The sequence below is a fragment of the Salmo salar genome, chromosome 07 (genome assembly GCF_965601325.2).
Source record: "Salmo salar chromosome 07, fSalSal1, whole genome shotgun sequence".
NCBI lineage: Eukaryota > Metazoa > Chordata > Actinopteri > Salmoniformes > Salmonidae > Salmo > Salmo salar.
The window spans coordinates 11,164,052-11,176,099 of record NC_138297.1 but is presented as its reverse complement, the minus strand read 5'-3'; the positions used below and the strand labels follow the sequence as shown (position 1 = coordinate 11,176,099).

The following is a 12,048-nucleotide window of genomic DNA, read 5'->3' as shown; positions in this document are numbered from 1 at the left end:
GACTGCCGTGGGGAATGGAGAGTCTGACTTGATGATGCGGATGGAATGTTGATGTGAGAGAAGGAGACGCAGACATACACACTCATGTACAAACAGACGTGCTGTGTTGACATAAACACACACACAAACTGATGTAAGCACACTCACTAATACAACCACACAAGCTCGCAGGGGCACTCCCGATGGTCTAGACACACACACACACACACACACACACACACACACACACACACACACACACACACACACACACACACACACACACACACACACACACACACACACACACACACACACACACACACACCATATATCCCTCAAATTCATACTCTGCAACATCTCAGTTGTCCACTGTAATACCCCATATCTAAACGCTATTCTGCCTTTGCAAATAAAGACTTTAACCATTGGCTGTTACAGACGTGCAGTAAAGTCTGGCTCAGTGCAGCTCTGCTCTCCAGCTTTAAGATAGAAATATCTTCCCACCAGCGATGTAGCAGCAGGTAGCTTTCACGGTGGCAACATTGACTTTCATCCATGTGTAATTACCTCAAAGAAAGGAAGACATATTTTCCCTTCTCAGATCCGCCCCCACCCGTCCACCAGTCTATACCTTGCGAAGTGGAAGCTTCTTTTGAGTCCATTGAAAGGGACTGAGTGCTGGGTACATTATGTACAAACCCACTTGGCAGAAAGCCCCTTGTGTTAGAGTGACAGTGGTTAGCTGGCTGGGCCCTTGGCAAGCACAGCCACTGCTCTCTATTCCACTGTGGACTCCCCTGCCCTGGGGTAGAAACCTTGCATCTGCCATTTTTTTATGGCGTTCTGAATCTCTGAGGTTATGGCGATGCTTTGACCGTGGAAAGTGACCCAGATGTTTTGTTTTTATGGGAATAGGCGTCAGGACAAAGACCACCCTGCTCTTTATACACTTACTGAATGTTGTGTAGAAAAACGCTCTTCCTACTTCCTTCTTATAGACAGTTTTTCATGAATTGCGTAGACTTAAATTAGAACTATTGTGTTGTACAATACAATTATTTTGTCCGTGTGCCCAACAATATGGCCTTCTTCCTGAGTAGGCTGTTACAATTTCTTCTCTCTAAAAGGCTGACTCATTTACTCTCATGCTGTAGCAACCTTACCCTTCCAATGACCTTTGTCTAAAAATAAATGTTCCCTAGCACAATGTGATTATAAATAAAATGAAACCCCAACAGGGAAATGTTTTTCTTAAATAAAAAAGATAAACTTTAAATTAAAAATCCAATTAGACTTTTTTTTTGTAACTGGGAGGGCCACACCAAATATAGAGCTGCACACATCCTCGGCAGTCACTAATAAGAGAAAAGAAAAAGGTGAAATATAAAATCCTGTTTAAGAAATATTGAACACATTGTTTTAAGGGCTTTTTTGACGATTTTGGTTCCCGACGACTAGTATGATTTAAGTGTTTTTAATACAGACATGTCAATGGATAGTCCTGTCCCTAGGGGCTTTCAAAATGGTGGCGCGAGGACAGCGAGAAGGAAATGGTCCTTTACTACATAGAGGAGCTCTCTCTCTCTCTCTCTCTCTGGCTTTGATCTTCTGGCCTAATTCATTATCACAGTGTGAAACCTCTTCATATTTAGCTGGGCTCCGGAGTCAATGGACCGTGCTGCTATTGAGCAATGAGCTTATCTCTGCTCTTACCAAAAACACTCTCTTTCTTCATGAAATATCCATATTTGTACTTTATTATATTACAGTATACAGTATACTAAATCATCCCATCTTGTACTTTTATCATAGTTGTATTTTGAGTGATGCCAGTTAAATAAAAGTGTGTTGGAAAGGGTTGTCACCACAACAGCAGTAATCTGACAGAGGCACTTTGTTTTTATTAAACCTTTATTTATCTAGACAAGTCTGTTATGAAAAAATTCTTATTTACAATGACGGCCTACTGGGGAACAGTGGGTTAACTGCCTTGTTCAGGGAGAGAACGACAGATTCTTTACCTTGTCAGCTCGGGGATTCGATCCAGCAACACTTTTGGGTACTGGCCCAACACTTTAACCACTAGGCTACCTGCCGCCCCACCTTAACCCCCCCCCCCACATCAACAACAGATGTATATGTATGTGTGTCTTACATAAGGTTTGGATTAAAAGCGGAAATCACATTTCAATTGGACCTTGTGTGCAATTGACCAATAGAGTCATCTTAATCTTAATCTCTTGATCTTTATTAGCACCTGAAGCTGTTGATATTAGCGCACTAGCCATCTGTTTTCCCTGTGAGAAACATCACTGTAGATGGTATAATATAATACACTGTTTCCTCTGAGATGACTGAGTACTGTAGCAATGCTCATGTAGAAGGCAGCCTAGCCCTGTGTGGAGGCCCACCTCTCTCACTCAAGGCAGTGGAGATGCTAGCTGCAGGTTAGACTGAGCAAGGCGAGAGGTCTCCCCCCCCCCCCACCCCCCTCCTTTCTCTCCGAGGTGCTGAGAGTATGATTGGGGGCGAATAGTCTGGTGATCAGATGAGCCCGGGGCAAATCCGGGAGAGCCACTGTCGCAGTGCATTGTGGGTAGCAGCTCAAGACTCGAACCTTGATGACTCAGTTGCAAGCCAGGCTGAGATGCAAGAGCCAATCAAGGTGATTCATCCAAGGAAAGGTGGCTCTTTGCTCAGACAGATATTTGATCTCTGATTGTATCTACTTGAATGCTCAACCATCAAGAGCCACTTTGGAGAGAAAAGGAGACGTCTCTTTCTTTATTTCTTTCTTCTTCTTTGCCTTCCTCCGTCCATTCTACATCTGGTACCATTTCCCCGTGATCAGTTCGCATGTTAACAATCAACTGCGGTTGCAATGACTTCATTCTCTTTGTTTCATGCATTTTTTGGGCTGAAATTTATATATTTTTCTGGGTCACAAATGCCATGAAAGATCCACCAAATCTCTTGAATATGTGTTCAAATATTGTCTAGGCTTACATATACTTAAATATACGCCCTTCTCACTGACTGCATATGGATTTGTAACGGCCCATGGCTACATAGATTTATTGAGGTGATTTGTAGTATTGGGCATGTATTTCTGTGGTGAATAGGCAAGGGGCTCACAGAAACAGAACAGCGGAATGGCACTCATGATGCATTTGATTTAAGATGTAGCTTTGAAAATGTAAATGGATTGAGAAACATCCCAATCAACAGAACTGTATTGCTCTCATGCTCTCTCCCTCTCTATCTTTTGTCTATCTCTATTAGGGTTGCAAAGTTACTGGTCATTTACCAAAGTTACTGGAATCTTTAGTAGTTTTGGTAATTAACAGACAATCTATGTCAATCTATCATAACTTTGGTAGTTTATACTTGAATGACGTTTTTAAAAAGTATTCATATCTAGTATTATTTTTAGGATAATGTTTTACAGCTTTGTCGTTTGATTTTTTTATTTGAAAAACAAATTATATTTTTAATTACAGACACTTATAATCTGAAGTACCCAAAAAGGCCACTAGATGTGTTGTGATATATTTTGTATATTTAACTAGACAAGTCAGTGAAGAACACATTCTTATTTAGAATGACAGCCTACTGGGGAACAGTGGGTTAACTGGCCTTGTTCGAGGGCAGAATTACACATTTTTACCTTGTCAGCTCAGGGATTCGATCCAACAACCTTTCTGTAACTGGCCCAACTCTCGAACCACTAAGGTACCTGCAATCCTTGAAAGAAACAACAATTCTGGTAGTTTACTGGTAAACTTCAAAGTCTCCAGTAAGTTACCCTCCCTTTGCAACCCTAATCTCTATCCAGTCTTGTCCTAGAGCATGTTTTTCTCCAATCCAAACTCAACATGTTTCCTCACATATCTTTGATTAGTTTCATTGATACCTTGTTTTATATTGAATTGCAGTCTAATTCAATGCAGTGGAGAATTTCTCATACCGTATATTATTTTCAAAATACCCACAATGCCAAGCACAACCAGTGATTATATTCTATTCTTCTTTTACAGGAGATAAAGAGCATTAAAAGTAAGCCATGGTTAACATTTTCTAAAGCCAGGGCAGCATGCTTTCTAGATTTGCACTTCACCTCTCCTGCTTGTTAATCTCATACATCACATCTTTCTGGCCATTGGCAAACCCATCTAACATGGCATCTACACTGAGTGTACAAAACATTTTGCTCTTTTCATGACATCAACTGACCAGGTTGAAAGTTATGATCCCTTATTGATGTCACTTGTTAAATCCTCTTCAATCAGTGTAGATGAAGGGGAGGAGACAGGTTTAATGAAGGATTCTTTAGCCTTGAAACAATTGAGACATGGATTATGTATGTGTGCCATTCAGAGAGTGAATGGGCAAGAGAACAGATTTAAGTGCCTTTGAACGGGGTATGGTAGTAGGTTCCAGATACACCGGTTTGTGTCAAGAATAGTCAACCACCAAAGGACATCCAGCCAACTTGACACAACTATGGGAAGCATTGGAGTCAACATGGACCAGCATCCCTGTGGAACGCTTTCAACACCTTGTAGAGTCCATACCCCGACGAATTGAGGCTGTTCTGAGGGCAGAATGGGGTGCAACTCAATATTAGGAAAGTGTTCCTAAAGTTTGGTAACCTCAGTGTATGTCATGCTGGCGCTGGCAACTTTGAACGTCTAGCTTTCAATTTATAGCTTTTAACTGAGTTTTTGGGGTATGTATGTTTTGACGCATAAGAGAGATAGTTATCATAGTCATCTTATCTGTGAATTGATACTAAATAACAATACTACAGTTATGGTGACCAGCTGCAGCAGCAGTTGCGGTAGTCGTAACCCTATTGACGGTGCGTCTTGTACATTAGTTGCAGTGTTAGTTTTTAGTGTTGTGTTTAATGCTTCTTTCAAAACAAATCACATGCACTGTAGTTATTCTTAGCTTTCCTTTATCTGGCTGGTAATTGGTTAAGGTCCTTAGTAGAAGATTTTATAGGAGACCAGGTGATGGACTAGTAGACTACTTGGTTCAGACAGTTTCTACGTGTGTCTCTAGAAAATACTTTGGCTTATATAGAGCTTGTTATCACAGTCTCTCTCACCTCCTGACATACAGTACAGCAGTGTAAGTCTACTCACACATACAGAGTAGATAGCACGTCATTAGACAATGGTCGAGGAGCACAACACAACGCCACATTTGGAAGTTTGACATTATTTCAGCTCCGGTTCACGTCACTTTTTTTTCAGTTTGAGGTGTTGTCGATGTTCGGTGCAGTGTTTATTTTTTTATGTGTATTTTTTTGGGTTTGTTTTGTTCATGTGGTACGTGTTCTGCATGAAAGCAAAATCAATTTTAGCAATTCAACCTGAATACATCTGTCAGTGATACAATTCCAATGCTAAAAAACATTAAGATGTGATGATAACACCATTTCTGAGAAAATGTACAGACTCACGCATCTAATGGAAGAAAAATAAACTTCCTGTTAACAAATTTCTTGCGACCACAACCCTCAACAAAGTGACAGGAATTGTTAGTGTGAAAGACTCAGCTTTTCTATTAATTATATATTAGTCCCGCTTTGGGGAAACAGAACACTTTCACTAATGAACCTTCTCTATTTTCCTTCTCTTCCCTCCAGACACCCGGACCTTGCCTGACGTAGCCATGACAGGCAAGTGCACCCGGGAATGCGACGAGTACGGCCACTCGGACTCCTGCTGGATGCCTGTGCGCACGTCGCCCGAGCGACGGCCCAAGACGACCACCACCCAACAACCAAAGCTTTCCACCTTCATGACCAGCGGCGGTAGCGGCAGCAACCCTCCCGAGCAGCAACAACAGCAGCATCCTGGCAGCCAGGAAGCCCTGGTCGCCATGGCCAACGGAGACCCCTCCTCTCACGTGATGCTGGGCAACGACCGCAACCGCAACTTGCTCAATAAGAAGATGGCCTCCTCCTCGTCCTCCTACGAAGCCTTCGGCTCGCCCAGCTTCAGCCCGCCGGGGGTCGAGGAGGGGGTGGTGGTGGGTCACCCCATCGAGGAGATCCCCCTGGCCCCCACCGGGGAATACAAACCCTCATCCTGTGGCACGCTCACCCGCCGGGAGGTCTACCTGTGAGGGGGGCGGTGGAGCTAGCGCCACGGTACGCATGGTTCTAACAACAAACAACAACAACTATAGTAGGCAACCACGACGACAACAACTGAAGACACTTTTTACTGTACCAGACCGACCTTAACTGAGTAGACTAGGTCCAAGGATAACCCTTCTCCAAGACAACAACAAACATCAAAAACAACAACGTGAAACAATGCTAAAATCAACGTGGATACAAAGATAATCCCTTTTTGAAATTCAGATTCTGACCTTATCTTGCAAGAGGAAGAGGAGGATGGGGCTATTGGTGGGACTTGAAGCGAGACATTGGATAACTGCTGCCGGCCGGCGAGTCGGGCCAATGGGAACATTACTGCTGCCTGATGATCACCACTGTACAATTACCAACTCATTTCCATAAAACATGCATGCATTATCTCTCCCTGACCCCACCACCTCCCAAAGACTGTACTGTACAAAAGAGGACATTCCTTTTTCCCCTATCTTTTTCTATAACTTGAGTGTGACAATGAAACGTCTGACAGAGGACCGATGTCATGCCTTTTGGGGACTTAGTGACACTCCCACCCTGATGCAAATGTCATATACATTCAGTAATGTGTCACGTAACACGTCACGTGTCATGACCCCCCCCCCCCCCCCCTCCCCCCGTGCTACCCACTCTTGATCCCGTCATTTCAACAGCTTGTGATATAAAGTTGCGTTCCTCCAAAACACAACCAAACAACAACAGACTGTGAAAGCTACTAGCATGGCATCATAGATCATAACACTTGGGAAAGACTAAGCTTTAACTTTCTGTCCTGTGGATAAGACGGTGTGTATCGCCTCATTCGTGGCAGAATATCATTGACAAATGGAGGAGTCAATACGGTTGGCAATGTCCTAACCATAGGATGCATGATGAATGTGTGATGAACTGATGTCCAAGTATGCTGATATACGAGTGTGCTCACTTTGTCTCTCTCATAGACACTAACACAAGTGTACATTGTACATATACATCGATTCAGACCCTTTGACCTTTAAAGCTCACTTGTCCCTCTACCTTTCTCTGTCTCTCTTTCTCTGTCTTTGGGTGGCCTGAGAGTTGAAGACTAAATCCGCCCTTCCAGATGTAAGTTTCTATCTAGAGCCAATCTGAACTGGCTGTCGTTCTTTGCTTGAATTGTGTAATATGTGTACGTGGTTGTGCATACTGTATCACCCCCGGAAAATATTGATTCCTGTTCAGATGAAAGTTATAAAGCTGATTATGGTTTCTCTTGCCCACATAGACAAGCAGACACAAAGCAACACACAGCAAGCATGTCATGGTTACACTTTAGGTGAGTTAGTTGAGGGAAGTGCTGGGTATGTAAAAGTAAACACGACAGGGTAGGTTGAGCCGGTCTAGTAAAGCTATGTGGCGAGGCTTTGCCGTGACATTTATTTTGTGTTAGCGTGTGTGCTAGATTGAACAGTACATGCCATATGGTACACGACACTGACACGACACACTATCTATCGTATAATAGTAAGCATAGTACACTCTAAGTCCATGTCCACCTTCCCATAAATGGAGATGTCACTAATGGCAGAAGTACATTTTCATATTGACACAGACAGACATCTTTTGAGCACGAATGTAAGAATCTGCTCAATGAAGTACAATCAAAAATACCTACTGATGTACAGTCACAAAAAGGTGTGTGAAAATACAATGGTTTAACATTGTACCTTACAAGTTAGTATGAGCGAGAAACCAAAACATAGGGAATACAAACTGGCATATGGATTCATAATTTATCAGAGAGTAACTACAATACCACATAGAAATAGCTTTCGGTAGTTATGTTGCTTTAAATACATACGTGTAAATGTATAGTGAGAGTATAGGTTGAATTGAGCATGGGCACAACATGTAGGAGAACATCTGTTCTAGTTTGGACTGACACTTACAACCATGTGCACACACATAATATGAAGATATTGTGCCTCCTTACCCATCGCAAGTTGTGTTTTTCCGCCGGTACTGTAAGTAGGCACAAGGTCTTGCCGCCATAACTGAGAAAAATAATATCAGATGCAATGGAAACCCTTGTATATGTTAGCTAACCCTTTGGTTCAAAACAGCTGCTATTTGGCAGTCCACCAATCTGTAGTCTGTAAGTACTACTTGTCGTTCGAAGAAGCGCTCCTATGCTTATAAACTGTATACATAAATATGTACTTTTTACTGCATGTTTAAAGGGAATTTACTTCACTTAATAAGGAGAAAAAAATGTAAAAGAAAAATGTACAAAAAAATTCCTTAACCTGTGAACATGGAGGTCCATCTTGTTGCTTGCTTTTGTTATACCTAACAGACATTAGCCATGTAGTACAATTAATAAGTATATCAGTTTGAGGAGGAAGAAATGTATGTTTATTTAGCATATTTCTTTCATGTTCCATCATATTTTGTTGATTGTTGGTTTGTTTTGTTCCTTTCAGACACCTTTTCACAGCGTTCCCCAATTCCATTGAACAGTAAACCCTACAGTAAACCCTACAGTAAACCCTACAGTGATAACATAAATTCAGTTGAGGTAGTGCTACCCTATCCTGTGTCATCACCTGGAAAAGTCTGACGTACATAATACAGTGAGACGATTCGCAACTTTCTACCGGCATGGCATTTCTGGTTAATTTCTCCCTCTTTTTTTTTGGTATTTGATATACAATAACAATCAGAACCTTGGAAATGATCATCATTATGTATTTTATTAGTTTTTTTCTCTTTTTCTCTTTTCTGGTGCAACTTTGTATATTTAGAGTGCTTCTGTAAAAAAAGAAAAATGTAAAAAAAAAACTAAACTGTAGAGTGAATGCAAAATATGCAATTGTGCCTTTTTATACCGATTGGTATGATTCAATGTTGGTTTGGAATGGTACAAAACCAATTATGCTGACATGCTTTCTAAAAGTAGTGGGGATGATATTATAGTCCAATTTTAAATACCTCCTGAGGAACAATCCAGTTACTTTCTGTCTTCTCGGGATGTGACCAGTCAAATGTTTGTAAGCCTGTTGACACAGTGTGGTACAATGATGTGGAGTGGCTATTGGATGGGTCTCAACGTGGAACGTTCAAGGTATTAATATCCATTCCTAGCATAGTGTACTTTCATAACCAAATTACTACTTTTTGTACTGCTTAATACTAGTAATAATGATGACGTAATGGAAAAATGAAATATCCTATTGCTACGGTGTTCTGCTGATGTACATGTTCAGTGCGACAACCTTATGTGCATGCAACAACTCTCCTGGATTGAACACATTGAGTGTAGTAGAAGAAACGCTTGGAGACATTTGACAGTTCAGGACGCGAGGAAGCCAATAAATGCTAAATGCAGAGGTTGGAAAAGTGAGGAGTAAAAAAATAAAAAATAAAAAAAATGCTGCAAGGTCGAGATGCTGACAGAATGCACACCTCAGGACATAAAGCAACCCCTAAAACACATTTACAACACATGCATTACCAAAAAAAACTCAACACATTCACAAATTCGACAAAGCATGGTGCGTTACAACACTGGAAACAAGAAAGAAGTTGTGTAGTGGGTTCTCATTGTGTTATACTTTCAGTGAACATAAAGGAAATTGCATGTCTGTGTTTCTAGAAAGACTGAGAAAGTTCTATATAGAGAGGTAAGTGTTAAAATAAGCTTTTTTGATTGTCAAAAAATGCAACTCTTTACTCAAACATTCAATAGGCTACTTGTGCTTACTTGTAAATGTACAATATTATCTGATAGAAAAGAAACAGGGACAATATCAAATGGTTCCTTCCTTGACCTGGTAATCCACAGATGAGTCAAGTTTGGTTTTTAGAAGAAAAACTGAATAAAATGTATCATATTTTTGCTACCTGAGGTGAATGTTTAGTCAGATCTCTCTCCTATTCGTTGTTGAGCATTCACAGTCTGTGATGAGATTTGTAATATTAACTATAAACTATTTGTCCTGCGACTTGGATGTTGATATAGAAATTGAGTAAACAGTTTATCATTGTTTAATTAAGTATGAGTCACTATGCACGCAGCTTAGCTGAACATGGCAAAATGTATTGAACGCAAGTCAACTTCTATTTATGAAATATTTTACATAATTTAATTTGCTTTTGTACAGGTTTCTGTAAATAAATTGCTTGTAATTTTTGTCTCTGCAGAAATTAAAATATAACATGGTAAAACTATATTGTACTAACTCCTTTATTGATTTGAATGAGTTGTACGCTTCGTTTTTATACGGCTGGGAATTGCCAGTGACCTCACAATACGATATTATCACATTACGTAAAGTGGATACGATAGGTATTGCTATTCTCACTATTCTCTCATTCTATATGTTTTGCGACTCGATACTGTGATTTTACTGCGATTTGATGTTCCAAACATATTGCTCACCATACGTCTGCTGCAGAGGGACAAGAGAGAGCCATGAGAAAACAAATTTGATCAGTCATGGAAATAAAAGTTCTGAAAACAAATTGGCTCCCTAGATGGAGAAAAGCTAGGAGGTTTTGGTGTGGAGTTTTGGGGCAGGTACAGCTAACTAGCACTAATATTATATTGTGATTTTGTCAAAACGACATGATATATCAGCAAAAATAATATCCCGATATGTACTGTAGTGATTTTCCCCCATCACTATGTTTTCACACAAGCCGTTAGTCAACCACTAAATATATTGACATTTATATAATTATCAATGATTTTCTTTCTTCTCCAAAACCCCACAGTAGACTACCACTGCTTCTTGCAACACATACTGTACCCCACCACCACTATACTAGAGTCCTGTTACACCATCACCACCACTATACTAGAGTCCTGTTACACCATCACCACCACTATACTAGTGCCCTGTTACCCCATCACCACCACTATACTAGTGCCCTGTTACCCCATCACCACCACTATACTCGTGCCCTGTTACCCCATCACCACCACTATACTAGTGTCCTGTTACACCATCACCACCACTATACTAGTGTCCTGTTACCCCATCACCACCACTATACTAGTGCGCTGTTACCCCATCACCACCACTATACTAGTGTCCTGTTACACCATCACCACCACTATACTAGTGCCCTGTTACCCCATCACCACCACTATACTAGTGTCCTGTTACACCATCACCACCACTATACTAGTGTCCTGTTACCCCATCACCACCACTATACTAGTGTCCTGTTACCCCATCACCACTACTATACTAATGTCCTGTTACCCCATCACCACCACTATACTTGTGTCCTGTTACCACCATAGCCACCACAATACTAGTGTCCTGTTACACCATCACCACCACTATACTAGTGTCCTGTTACCCCCATCTCCACCACTATACTAGTGTCCTGTTACCCCATCAACACCACCACTATACTAGTGCCCTGTTACCCCATCACCACCACTATACTAGTGTCCTGTTACCCCATCACTACCACTATACTAGTGTCATGTTACCCCATCACCACCACTATACTAGTGTCCTGTTACCCCATCACCACCACTATACTAGTGTCCTGTTACCCCATCACCACCACTATACTAGTGTCCTGTTACACCATCACCACCACTATACTAGTGTCCTGTTACCCCATCACCACCACTTTACTAGTGTCCTGTTACCCCATCACCACCACTATACTGGTGTCCTGTTACCCCCATCACCACCACTATACTAGTGTCCTGTTACCCCATCTCCACCACTATACTAGTGTCCTGTTACCCCCATCACCACCACTATACTAGTGTCCTGTTACCCCATCACCACCACTATACTAGTGTCCTGTTACCCCATAACCACCACTGTACCAGTGTCCTGTTACCCCCATCACCACCACTATGCTAGTGTCCTGTTACCCCATCACCACCACTATACTAGTGCCCTGTT

General features: G+C 41.4%; 1 protein-coding gene across 4 annotated transcripts in view; it reads left to right on the top strand.

The window, feature by feature from the left end:
• Nucleotides 1-10,342, top strand: part of pcdh7b (protocadherin 7b) — a 212,276-nt gene extending 201,934 nt beyond the window's left edge. For 2 of the 4 annotated variants that reach the window (XM_014206501.3, XM_014206500.3), the window contains exon 3: nucleotides 5,639-10,342. In XM_014206501.3, the coding sequence (XP_014061976.3) occupies nucleotides 5,639-6,120 (482 nt within the window). In that variant the 3' untranslated portion in view covers nucleotides 6,121-10,342. Of the gene's footprint in view, nucleotides 1-4,019; nucleotides 4,039-5,638 lie in introns of all 4 variants that reach the window. The other 2 variants (XM_014206503.3, XM_014206505.3) reach the window with 2 other exon arrangements.
• The last annotated feature ends 1,706 nt before the right edge of the window (nucleotides 10,343-12,048 follow it).